At 42.2% G+C, this 13,740-nt stretch overlaps 1 protein-coding gene across 6 annotated transcripts in view; it reads right to left on the bottom strand.

Annotated features, from left to right (window-relative positions):
• Positions 1–13,740, bottom strand: part of GUCY2F (guanylate cyclase 2F, retinal) — a 130,697-nt gene that overhangs the window by 3,250 nt on the left and 113,707 nt on the right. For 5 of the 6 annotated variants that reach the window (XM_032474743.1, XM_032474742.1, XM_032474741.1 and 2 more), the window contains 4 exons: positions 10,609–10,707; positions 7,583–7,677; positions 2,042–2,130; positions 1,883–1,952 (listed from right to left, as the gene is read on the bottom strand). In XM_032474743.1, coding sequence (XP_032330634.1) covers positions 1,883–1,952; positions 2,042–2,130; positions 7,583–7,677; positions 10,609–10,707 — 353 coding nt within the window. Of the gene's footprint in view, positions 1–1,864; positions 1,953–2,041; positions 2,131–7,582; positions 7,678–10,608; positions 10,708–13,740 lie in introns of those variants that run through there. The other variant, XM_032474744.1, reaches the window with a different exon arrangement.

Below are 13,740 nucleotides of genomic sequence, written 5' to 3'. Positions count from 1 at the left end.
AGCAGTGCATGAGAGGCATTCCTAGGTCTTGTAGGTCTTTTATAAATTGGGTTTGTCTCACTGAGTCGCTCTGAAAATTCATAGAAAGTTGGAAACATTCTGGAATAGGTGGTGTTACTGGGTGACATCAACACAAGACATTTAATGAGAGATAAGCAAGATGTCTGGGAGCTCTTAGATTTAGGTCAAGCCTTCTAAAATTTGTCAAGGGTGCTCGTTTTGAGGACTTTTGTGATTTGCACAGCCTGCCAAGGACATTGTGGTCAATTCACATGCTGATTAAAGCACAAGTGGTAATGAGGCCAGGATCAGAGGTCAAGTCCACTTTGGAGCCAATTGGCTTCAATCTGTTCCATATACCCACAGCCCATGGAATCTTGCCCCTCTGTCAAGGGGATCCAGATGAGTGAGTGTAAATGGCCATGTCCACATCATCTGCAATGCTGAAAACACTACCAAGCACACAGCCAATGATGGTAAGTCAGCTGCAGCGTCTTCTGCTGCAAACTCCAACACATTCTGAAGAATGGAGAGGTTCTTGTGCAGTGCCTTCAATACCTGTGCCACTCTGCCAAAGAGAAAACCCTTCAAGAGCTTTCAAGCCCTTTCCTGCTGTGAGAAAGAGGCAGAGAGACAGAGACAAACAGAGACAGAGACTGAGACACAGACCAAGACTGATTGTGTGCTGTGTGTCTTGGACGTTTCCTTCCCCACAGGAAAGACTGTCCTGAAAATTAGACGAATGTGTGTCCCAGCTGCTTATCTGCTTGTATTGGTCAATAGGAAAGAACAGAGCCCGGTCCCAGGTAGCAGGGTAGCAGAGGGTGATGCAGTGGGCTGTAGGGCCACCACATGCTCAGTACAGAAGCTTTCTGAAGCATAAATGTTATGATTCTTAGATGTTACCTGTGATTGTCACAGAAATGAAGATGCACCAGGTTTTCTTAGGCGAGAAGCAGTCAGAGAGCTGACAAAGTCAACAGAGGCTGGTGGGAATATAGGAAGTATGTGGGTGCCTTTGGTAGTTGCTGCTAGATTTGTGATTCTTCTGGAACATGCTAAAAAGACAAGGGAGCAGGAGTGTGTGGATATGCCCTAATGTTCACTGTAGAATCTTGTGATTTCCAGGGATACGTGGAAGGAGCGATGGGTCTAAGGGCCAGTGTCTCCATGAAAGAGAGACTAAGAAAGCAAGATAAGAGAAGAGATACTGACAGGAGCCCAATAAAGAAATGGATTCCTCAGGGAGAATCCCTGATAATTAGGCTGTTGTTGCTGCTTCAGAATGATACTATTCTAGTAGGGGAGGAGGGAAACTGTCCTGAATTCAAGCCAGGCAGTCAAAGAGTTGCCAGTCTCATTTTAATTGTCAATGCCAACCTTAGAAGCAATTGGGAAGTGCCTCCAGAGGCAATGACATAAATATCCCCTCAAAGATGATCTTGCCAATAGATCCCGGGAAAAGGGAGTCATTGCCATAATGCTGTGTTGCTTAGAGAGACGTAAGTCTCTAAAGACCTGAGGTGGCTCCCCATGTAGCCCAGGTGCTCGACAATGAAAGAGACAGGTGCACCTGCCTGATAACCGGATAACAAGGCCAGCCTTGTTAACATTCAAATATGTTATCAGTGCAAGAGGCAAGGATCTCTCACAGCCCAGGGCCGCTGACCTCCCTCAGATGCATTTTGCTCTGCAACAGGCCTCCCTGCAAGATTTTGCACAACTCAGTGGAACTTGGAAATTCACCAACTCCATTGCACTCTGCCAACAGTGTAGGCTGAGACTGGCACCTGTGCCAAAGGGAGCCCCAGATTTGAAAATCTGGCAAGCTCCTGGGCTCTGTTTTCCTGCTCTGGCCATTACTTTATGGCTTGTTTCTCACCAGCTGCCTTTCTGCTTTTCTTCTTTGGAAGGCTGCGATCTCCACGGGTTGCAGGCCATGGCCCACTTCCCTGCAGGGCAGGAGAAACACAAAAATCATTAGTGAAGAGAGTGCAGCAGAGAGGGGCAGAAAAAGACTCTAAGCGTGATCTCCACTTACCCATCTTTGCCCACTTGTAGGGGAATGGGAAGAGGCTTGGTGAAGCCTTTTTTTCCAACCAGCCAGAAGGTCTCTTCTGTGCCTTTGCCCTTATTAGAGAAAATACGGAAAATCTTAAACATGCTCTAACCAATTTTCCTAAAGAAGTCCCTCTGGTCAATAGGGTGCAAACATTCTGTTTGGCTCAGAAACTTCCACTGCTTTCCTCTTGTCACCACTCCCTGGAGTCTTCCTTCCTACACGGCTTCTTTGCCCTATATACCTAAGGCTCAGACAAGCTCTGTAAGCTGCCACGGTAGCCAGATGAAAAGTGAACAGCATTTCAAGCTGTCATCCAGATGTTTTGTCTACCCGCTGCCACACAGCTCCATCTTTGGGAATGTGTGGCTGTTTTGCTTCATAGCAACTGTATGCTCAGTCGAAGATTTTGTTTGTCATAATTGCCCTGATCTTTTGGCACTGGGCAACTCATTGTCTTTTGTATCTAGAGTACATATGTTCAGTCTATCTCCCCCCAATACTCCATCGTCCAACAGCTCTCACAAAACCCAAAAAGGGCATAGAAATGGAAAACACACTGTGCAACTTTGTTTTTAAGCCCGGGGCATCCTGGCTGCTTTGAGAAGTCTACATTTCTGTTGTGTGTTTTTCTTCCAGGTAGAGAGAGACCCTAGGGAGACCTCCATCTACAGCTCAGCTGGTTGTCGAGAACCACAGGTTTAAGAAAAAGGGAGTATAAACTCAAGCTCATTGCCCCAGAGCCTGAGTGATGACCTTAGAATAGCCAAATTTTCTGTCTCTGCTCTGCCCTCCCCTCTTTCTAATCAACCCTCCTCAACAATGGGTTTCTCTCTCTTCCTTCCAATTCTCTTTTGTCTGTCCTCTCTTTCCTCCAGTCTGTAAGGCAAAAATGTGTTTACTAAGACTGAGAAAAGTAATGGGATGTGTTTCCAACTCATTAATCTGAAATATGGTCCCACTCTAGGCAGATCTCATTTGAAAGAGTTCTAAATTGTTTAACTTAGAAATTCCAATTAGGTTTGCCCCCTTTAAATATCAAATCCACTGTACTCTATTTTACATCACATATATCCATCATTTAACAATAATAATAACAACCATAATAATAATTAGCACATTTAATTGGAGAATCTCAAAATATTTTGCAAATGTTTGGTTCAAGGCTCTGAACAAGCCTCCCATGAGGCAAGTAGGAAGAGACTACCACTACAGGCTAACCTCCATGAACAGGCAGCCAACTCACCCTAAACCTCAAATAATTGGGCTGTTTGGGGCCACTCTGTTTTCAGAACAAGTGAGCAACTTGAAAATATACTCACATCATTCATTCTTACATTTATTCCACCTTCGTGGTGCCAGGACTGGGAACAGAGAGATTGGTTCTGTCCTTAAGGAGCTCACAGTACAGTTAAATAAAAACAACTATCAGGCCATGTCTTGGACCCTCAACAGAAGTCCAACTTTTCTATCTCCTAAGCTATTTCTTTTCCTCACAGCACCTACTACCGTGTCTTGTATAGAAAAGGTGCTCAGTAAATAGAGACTGTTCCATTAACTGGAACTCACAACTCTTGAGTACTTGGAATACTCAAGGTGTTATTGGACCTCATTTTGGTAAAACATCCTCTCAAAACTTGACCCCACCCAGCCATATTTGACTATTTGTCTTGTGATCCAGAGGCTATCAGGACAGCATGCCAATCCCCAAGGGAGCTTTGCAGATGCCAGGATTGTCCAGATATTTGGGTGAGTCCTAGGACACAGTGGGATGCCAAACCTAATGGTTACAAAATAGGATGGGAGTGTAATGGACTCAGGCAAGCTTCCAAATCAAAGAGTATGCTGGGGAGCTCCAGGGACTCTCTGAGGTTTTGGAGCCTGTCCAGGAGAATTCTTAGAATCCTAGTTCTCTGTTTACCCACCCTACTTCCAAAATTCTGCTGAAGGGAGAGAGAGAAGGGAGAAACAAGGATGCAACAAGTAAAACTTAAACTCTGACTCAGTAACACTCCCTAGGCAGTCCCAGAGACGCCCCCCGCCCCCCATCCCCAAATAACAGCACCTTACTTTGAACTGACACTTTTAAGATGCTTTGGCATCTCTTGTCTTATTTAATCCTCTCAAACTCTGGAAAGTAGGCTTATTATTAAGCTCATTCTGCAAATGGAGCCCCTGAGATTCATGGTGATAAAATGACTTGTCAATAAGCAGGCATAGTTGGGACTTGAGCCTAACTCTACCATACTCCAAATTTCATTTATTTTTATTATGGCTTTGCTGTATTTTATTGATGTATAATGGACATACAACATTATATTAGTTTCAGGTGTACAACATAATGATTCAATATTTGCATATATTGTGAAATGATCACCACAGTAATTCTAATGTCTTACAGTCCAAATTTTAACAGTTCTTCCCTCCACACCGTATAGCTTTTCCAGCACACTGGAGTCAAGGGGCAGGTCTAGAGGCCAAAAAGCAACTGTGAGAAGTTTTAAAGGTTGTGATTAATGAGCTTCCTGATAATCACAGGTCAAAAGAGGCCTCCATGTTGAGAAATGGAAGCACAGAGAAGATGAAGTTACTTGTCCAATGTCACACATTGAGTCATTGATGGGACAAGAATTACAGACCAGACTTTCTGACCTTCATGACTCTGTCAATACAACCTCATTACTTCTTAGTTCAATTGCTAGTGTGCGTGTGTGTGCGTGTGTGTGTGTGTGTGTGTATTTACATACTCGAACGCATGCATGCTCGTGTGTGTGTGAAGAAGGTTGAGGGTAGGGATGGAAGAAGTCGTGGAAAAAGAAGAAATCGCAAATAAAATAGGACTACTGCTTAGAGGCCGAGGAATCAAATACTATTTAGCCCCAGAATTCAGAGACAAGGTCAGAAGATGCCCACCTCTGGTAAGGACAACATAAACCAGCTGAGAGCAACCATTTGGGAAAATCTTTTCAGAGTGTAAATCTACCTAAGTGGCCCTGGCAAATATATGTGATAAGCCTAGATATATACAATGTCTCAAGAAGGAGCTTCAAACTTGTCGGGAAAACGGTACCTGAAACAGGATTCATTCATGTAAGAGGAGATGTAATAAGATGGCTTATCAGCAAGCCATTAGGAGAAAAATATTGAAAAAAGCAGAAATGGTCAGTAAAGCACTGATGATTGGCTGCCAGGATAGTACAAGAGGGAGTTGGACTGGCAGAGGGACAGCTCCCCAGAAAATCTGAGCTTTGCATCTCTAAATGTGTCCTCCTCTAAGCTTCCTCATTTTGGTCTCATTCTTTGTACCCCCCACCCACTCAATTACTCAGCCACTCTCTGTTCTCTTCCCTCAGCCAATCCAATCCATGCCTTTGATTCCACGAAGGGAAACAACTTAAAGTGTCATCACTCCAATGAAGGAGATGGGATTGGGGGGAAAGAGTGTTGTTGTTATTGGATCCATGCCTCGAGCTTAAGAGAAGAGGCTCTGATGGAGGAATTTTAAGCATCAGCCAGCTGGAAGGAGAGGATGTTTTTAGCCATAGGCTTTGAAATCACACCTGGCTGGCCATCAAATGTGGTCCTTCTGGCCCATGCTCTAGAGTGATTCTTGCTTTCCAGCATCAGAGGGTGAATGAGAAGTAGAAGTGTCAAATTAGAATTTCTGAAGTGTGCTGGTGATATGGTCTTATTGGAGATATATCATATGCCCCCAAGGGACAAGGACTCCTCTGTCCCCCAGTCCCTACTATGTAATGTCCAATACCTGCTTCTGGTGGGGAGCTGGGGGTACAGAGATAAAAAGGATTTCCCCTCCTCTCTCTTCCTTTTTTTGGGTCTTACTTCCTATCCTTATCCTTTTTCTCATTGGCCTTTCCTTTTCCCTCAGTCACCCTCTCTTCTCTTTCAGTATCTCCCTCTCAATCACTCTTTCTCAGGAAGCTCCTGCCACCCCAATAACCAAAGTCCTACGTGGCCTTAGGAGAAGCCTCTTCCTGCCTCTTCTCCAACTTGCTGTAGCACATTCCTAAATTCCCTCAGGTAAGGGAACATGTGAAGCTGCAAAGGGCCCTTTTAAAGTAGTCCTGCTTTTGTATGAAAACCACCCAAAGATGTGATAGTCCCTTACTGGTGTTTGGGGGGCAGTAAAAACCATGGGAGTTGGGGCATAGTTTTCCTTTTCAGTTTCAAAGGTGGTCCCTCGTCAGCTCTTCAATTCTCTCTTAAATGAGGGAATCTGTGTCTAGTAATACAGGGAGGCAAGTGTTTTAGGAAACTAAGCCAACCTTGTCCTCCTCTGCTAAGAAACGAACAGAACATAGAGAGAGATCACAAAAGCCTTGGGTGATTTGATTCATTGCCCAAGTAATATCACCGCCCCCATCATATCTTTGAGTTCTCAGCAGAGGTGGAAAAAAACCTCTATCCCCTCATAAATGACTCATCTCCCCTGCTAGAAGATATTAAGAATCTGTTAGATGGACAAACTAGGACTAGCCATAAAACGAATTAATTGATCAACTAGAATCAGGCCTCCCAAACCTTTGACTTCTAAAATCCCTTCATATGTAAACTGTCACCATTTGAGGAAGGCATGCCAATGACAGAAATGAATTGTGCATCACTCAGTGCCTGGATTTTGCTTTGCCCAAGAATAATCACTGAGGAAATAATTTTCACGCACAATGGTATCATAGAAAGAGTACTGAATGGAAAGTCAGGCTTCCCGAGTTACGGCTTGATTCTTCCATCAGCTGACTGTGTGAACCTGATCAAATAGTTCACCTTTCTGGGCTTGACTATTCATCTGAAAATAAAAGGGTTAAATTATCAAATCTCTAGAGTCTCTTCCAATTGGGACAACCAGAGGCCCTGGGGTCACCCAGAGGAAGATGAAAAGAATCCAGTGGAAATGGCAGAAAAAAGGGAGATTATTTTAATCCTGAATCTCAGATGAAGTGATAGTCCTAACAGAGAAAAGGCACTACAAAATGTTTGTCTTTCATAGGAACTAACTTTATTCCTCCTGGTCCTCTGGAAAAGACTTAAAAGCCTCTCTGTAAACGGAAGTGGGGAGTCAATGCTGTGGATGAAAAGTCAGAAAGAGGGGGCCACCGAGCAGATGGACAAGAAACCCAAACTCCCCAATACTGTAGTTTATTGAACAATGCTTGGCACTGCCAAATATTAAACGAAATAGAAGTCAGAAAATGTAAATAATAGTGTAACTCACTGAAATGCCAATTTCTTGGCAATTTTTTAAGAGAGAAAAGTGCAACTCATAGTCTGCAAAAATGCAGAGGGACTTTTGACACTCCTTCTCACGGGAGCCATATTCTAAGGAGATGAAAACTGACACAAAAGGGGACAATCCTTTGAGAACCACAAACAGAGCTGGAAATTTGGCTCGAACTACAGCTCCGAGTCTCAGACACCCAGGTAAACTCTTTCAGCAGACCGTGACCTCTCCAGAAGCAGGTGTGTCCAAGTGGTTTGATCCCAAAAAACAAAAGGACATTATACCTTGAGCTCGGTCCTTCCTCGAAGCTCCACTTCATAGCCCTCACTCAGGGTTTGAAGAATTGTCACTGTGCTGTGACTGACATGAATGCGATAAGCTGTCAGAGAAAGAGAGGCATGACTTTGGAGTCCTTTGGATAAAATCGGTGAGAATCTATTTATGTAATGAATGCCCCCACCCCCTTCTAGATGAACTAGACCCTAAGCCAAACCTCTGAGAGAGTGAGCTTCAGTTAGGGTTTCCCAGGAGGAGGAGGGGGAGTGATGGCCTTCCTTACCAGGCCCAAATAAAGCGTTAGCTGTAGCACCTATCAGCCTTCTAGACACTCTCTCAGGTGAAAGGCCATGCAATAGAAAGGTGTTAATTTAACTCAAGGATTGAGACGAAGAAGCCAGCAACCACTACTTTGCTCTCAGCTGAAACGTGACCTCCTCTGAGGGAAGTTAGGTTTCAGGAGCCTCTCTCACAGGCTGCTGCTGGGGCTGAACTCCCAAAGTTTGCATAACCTCCTTAAGAGACAAAAGGCTGTCTTTTCCATATACAACTATCTTCCAACATTGCTGTACTTAAAATAAAACGTCAGTGAGAAATGTCCCCAAACCTCTGTAAACATGTGGTGACTGTACATCTCTAGCCGTCCCTTTGGTAGGTGCATCTAGCCGGGTACATGCATGAATATATTATTTTCCAACTAATGATCCCATCTCGGGATAAGAGCTTCATGTGAGGAACTAGGACAAAACTTTTATTTAGAAATTGAGTATAACTCTTTACTGAGGAACAATCATTTCACTGAGGTAGGATCCTTGACCTTCCTGAAAACTGTCTATCCTACGAAGTAAGACCTCATTCAATTTGAGCATTCAATAAAAGTCCAAGACATTCTCACACTCACTTGAGAAAGTAATTCTTTTAGAAGCCGAGTACAATCTGAGTAGAAAGGCATGGCTGAAAAGAACTGCAAGAAATTTCTGCTGTGTGTTCTCACAATGACTTTTTTTCTCTTGACAGCTCAGTATTGCTGTTTGTGTCTTCCTCACTAACTCATGGTCACCCAAAAGCCTCTGCTCCAAAAGAGTTGTCCCATTCTTAAAAATCACATGCAAATCTAGTGTGCCCCTAGCCAGCCCTATGTGGGACATTCCAATGGCATTTGGTCATGAGGGAACCTTTCAATAGAAGAATCGTACTGATGGGGAACACACAGCTCAAAAAAGAGAGATCACTCATCCCAACTAACATCCAGTTGTGTGACAAGGAGGATCACTCCAGGGCTGGGTCACTAGTCACTTCCATTCCAGAATCAGTAGATTCAACTGAGCATACAGGAGGTATTGATGAAATTGATTAAAAAAAATAAACATGGCATGTCCTAGTCTCATATCCAACATGAGGTTAGAGGCTACCTCCTTACAGATCTGTGATCAGGTGTGGCACTTAATGCTGTATTTCAATCACAGTCATTAGCTTCCAGAAAAGCACTCTAACCAGTTCCTTTAGAGAGGAGACCACATATGTATGCTTCTTTGTGCCCCTCACAATGCCTTCCTTGCATAGTCAGTGCTTAATAAACACCTGCTGTGCATGATTCAGTCCATTTTCTCCTTTCTAGCTGATCACTGGGCAAGGTGCTGCCTAAATCTGAAAATTCACTTTCTGCTCTCAGCACTATATTTGCAATGTGAAATGTGTGGAGTTTCCCTGGTGCAGACCAGAATATGACTTCAGTCTTCTACAAGCTCACATCAGTCCAGAATACTGTGCCAAATCTGCATTGTGGTTCCATGATCAATTTCACTTCATCTTGGGTTGCACTTCAAGAGCAAAGTTATATGCATACAGCAGTTCCTGGATGACTACTTCCACGGACTCTGCCATGTCTGTGGAGTTCGAAGACTTTCCCAGATGTCAGAAAATTTATTCTGACAACAGCCTCTAAGTTCCGTGCTGCCTCCTTAATCATGGCTGCACAGGCTAGATTGACTAAGACTGGACCCATTGTGCAAGCCTGTTTCTGCACATGAGTGATGAGGAGTGGGGTCAGGCAGGGCACCACCCACTGTGATATAGGCTACCATATCATCAGGGACTAGTTTGAGTATATTGCTGAAGTTTGGGAAGAGCCTGTCTTGCTTAGTAGCTGCCAGAGCCAAGGCTAGTAAGGACTTCAGTGTTTTTTAATATAAAATCCCTGAAAACTGTATATAGAACCAATTGTTCTCTATGCTTTTTTTTTCTACTAGCTTGAACAAATCGCTTTGCTCAACCATGATATAAGTAAAGCACATTGTGATTCTGACATTGCCTTAGTAGTGACAGAAAATAACTAAGGAAGAGTAGCCAGCAACAGACAAATAGCATAATGGTTTGTACAGTTTTCTTCTCAAAGTGGGAAATAAATGGTATCTTTGATATCATGCTTGTTTTGATAGAAGCTAAGGGTTTTATATACAGGTAAGTTGAAATTAACTATTTCAGAATTCCAAGCTCCTTAGATTGAGGGATTATTTCTAGCTAAATTCGAGGGGCTATTTGATGAAGCCAGAACTCCTGGGGTCCTAACTAGTTCCAAAAAAGGACAAGGGCAGCAAATAGCAGTTGACTGACTGGGAGGCAGCTGTCTCCACAAACTAGTTGAAAACCTAAAAATGTCAGTCCCTTACCTATTTCTTTTTCTCAACATAATGTTCCCAAAACCACCAGGCTGGCCAATTTTTTCCTTTACCCAAAGGATTTTTTTAGTTGTTTTGATCAAATTGTCTGGCTTTTTCAGTGTCACCTAGCTACAGCTTCATTTCTAGAAAAAAAAAAAGGTACTTGTTCAATCCAATATCACCCCCTACTGGTTTGCCATTAGAGACCAAACAAAAAAAGTGTTAAATCTCCTTAATCTTCTCAAATTATCTTTTATTTTTCTTTAAAACAGTGAAACATCAATTAACCTGTTCTCTTTCCCCTCTCATGATGAAGAATCATTTTCCCAATAGTAGAAGGTTACCATCCCTTCAATCCCTCTATAGGTACTCACGTAACCCTGTTGATTCCATCCGAGAAGCTGTGTTCACAGTGTCTCCAAACAAGCAGTATCTGGGCATGGTGAGGCCCACCACTCCAGCAACAACCGGCCCTATAGAGTAGCAGGCCATTGGAATTACATCAACAGGTATGCATTCAAAGCAAATAAAGGTGCACTGCCAAGGGAGGGAATGTAGCTGCATAAGAGAATAAAGCCACCAAATAGCTCTGGGAATCTTAAGGAAGTTTTATAATGAGTAATGAACTCTTTGCCCCTCAAGAAAGCAAATTTATAACAATGCAGAAATGACTACCCTTCTGATTTATACCTTTGTTCCAAGCAACAGTTACACCCAAGATGCTTATATCTGCCAACAGAGACAAATAAGCATTAAACCCAATCAGAAAAGCCTAGGCAGGGACTCAGGACCCAAACATGTTTGTTGCAAGGAAAAAATGTCTCTTTCTCATAGCTTAGAGTTGGAATGAAGGAACTCATAGGGCTCTCTGTCTCCCGAATTGTGTCTCTCAAGAGTATTATTACTAATACAGTTGGAAAATCTGAAGAAAAAGTAGAATTGACTTTCAATCATTTGTGTTAGGGACACGGAAGAGTAGTATATAAAGACAATCCAAGAATGTTTTCTCTTTGTCCTTAGAATGGTTTTTGTTCTTACATTTTAATATGGCCGTGTTAAGAATTCAGAGTGTAAAAATTACTTAGAAAAAATTTCAGCAGCCACACTAAAAACCTAGTTCAGGAATATCTAGAAATTTCCCCACCTTCACCTTTCTGGTCTCTGCTGTTTCTATGTGAAAATTATTCAACATTTTCTTTTTGTTATTTCCTGAGTTAGAGAAAATAATTCAGTGATTTTGCTTCAAAAAGTTTTCTCTGAACATTAATTTTTAACAATAAAAATTAAGAACTACAAAGCTTATGTTTCTCATTTTAATTCATTTCTCACCCATTCAGAAGCATTCATTGAGCACTGAGCTGGGAACCATGGAGAATAAAAAATAAATGTAGTGCATGGTCTCTGTTCTCCAGGAGTTTAGAGTCTAATTAAAGAGAAAAGACCACCAAACCAGAAGCAATTAAACAACAAACGAAGACAATGTATGGTTGAGGCAAGATTAGGGGTACAGGCAGAAGTGTTCTAATAGTTTAGAAAATGAGGGGTTGCTGATTAAGACCTGGTTCAGTCACTTCAATAAAAAATAAAATAAAATAAAAATTTAAAAGACCTAGTTCAGTCAAAAAGGGTCCAATGGAGAAGGTAAGACTTGATTTGGAGCCTTGATGGATGCACAGGATTTGAGTAGAAGAAAAGGGACATGAATCAAAGGTTTGTGGTTGGGATTAGGCATGGGATTCGGGGAAGCTCTTAGAGAAAGCAGTCTGCCTAGTTCAGGTGGCTAGGGAGAAAGTAGAGACAAGGTTGGCTATTGGACTGTACAAGATGGAGGACCTTGAACCACTAGAGAATTTTCAGCAGGGAATTACATTATGAAAATTCTTTTCCTTTTCTTTTCTCAGATCAATGTACAGAATGCATTGAAAGGGGAGAAGATAAAACCAGGGAAAACTGTTAAGTGACTGTTGTAGTAATTCAAGCACAAGGTTGTGAGTATTGGAAAGGAGGTGATGATGGATGGGGGGTAAAACAGGGTGATAAAAGAGAGACATTATGGAAAGAGAACCAACAGATCTATTGACTGTCTGATCCGCAACTATGAGGAAACTGGCATGGGCTTATGAGATTGTGCTGATTGTGGGAAACAGGGACTTGAAGTTTTAGATATGCAGAATTTGAAGTAATGGTGATTCTTCCAAGAAGAGGTGTTTTGAGAGGGGCTATTAATGTGAAACTGAAGCACAAATGAGAGATGAAGGCTTTTCTTGAAAAGAAAAATACTGAAAACCTGCTATGTGCTAAGCATTCAGGATACCAACATGAGTAAGATATGGTTCCTGCCATCAAGGAGCTTATGTTCTAATGGAAGGACAGGCAAGTAAACACAGATTATGATGATGACTATGAGAAGGATAGATATAAATAAATAAACATAATTTAAAATAAACCTAATGAAAAAGGGGGTGGTGTGAGGGTATAGCTCAAGTGGCAGAGCACATGCTTAGCATGCACAAGGTCCTGCATTCAATCCCAAGGACCTCCATTAAAAACAAACAAACAAACAAACCTAATAAAAAAAAAAAGAAAGATGGGTAGAAAGAAGCAAGGGTGGAAGCAAGAAGATGCAATTGCAGTGATCTAGGCCAGAGATGCTTGTGGCCTAGACGTGAGTAGTAAGAGTCAAGAAGAGGCAAGACAGAATCAAGAAATATTGAAAAGGTAAAATGTTCAAGACTTAATAATTGGTTGAATGGTTAAGGTCAGGGTGAGGGATAAGTCAAGGAGGATGACTCTCAAAATAAACTGAAATAGCTAGGTGAATGGTGGTAACACCAACTGAAATAGAAAATAAATACAGGAAGAGGAGGAAGTTTACATGGGAAGAAAATAATTCTGTTTTGAATGTGTTGAGTCTGAGATCCTTGTAGAACATTCAAGTGGAAATGTCAGCAGCAAGTTTGATATTCATCTTGAATATCAATATGAAGCTTAAGGGAGAAGACATGTGCTGAAGTTGTAGAGTTGGAAGTCAGCATACAAATGGTAGTTAAACCATAAACGTGAATGAGATCACCCAGAAGAGTACATAAGGGGAGAGAAACAGTGGATGAAGAACAGAACCCTGGGGAATATAAATACTTAAAGGACAGATCAGGACAGAAGGGATTACCAGACAACGGTAGAAAATGAAAGCCAGGTTGGAGCAGGTTGAGAAATGAATTAGAGGTCAGGAGCTGCAGAGGGCAAGAAGACCACAACTCAGAGCTTCGCAGAAAAATGTGGGAGCAGCTACAGTTAGCAGGAATTGCTAAATGAAATAGAGAAGAAGCAATCAGAGAGTGGGGAGCATGTCATAAAAGGCAACTGAGGAGAGTTTTAGGGAGGATCGTCCAGAATATCAAAGGCTGCAGAGATAAAGGCAGACAAGGACTGGGAAAAGTGAGAGCTGAAGCCAGATTGCAAATGGGCTAGAGAGGGAGTGGAGAGTGAAGAAATGGCAGGATAAG

This window comes from Camelus ferus, chromosome X, assembly GCF_009834535.1.
Source record: "Camelus ferus isolate YT-003-E chromosome X, BCGSAC_Cfer_1.0, whole genome shotgun sequence".
NCBI lineage: Eukaryota > Metazoa > Chordata > Mammalia > Artiodactyla > Camelidae > Camelus > Camelus ferus.
This window is presented reverse-complemented; position numbering and strand designations above follow the sequence as displayed.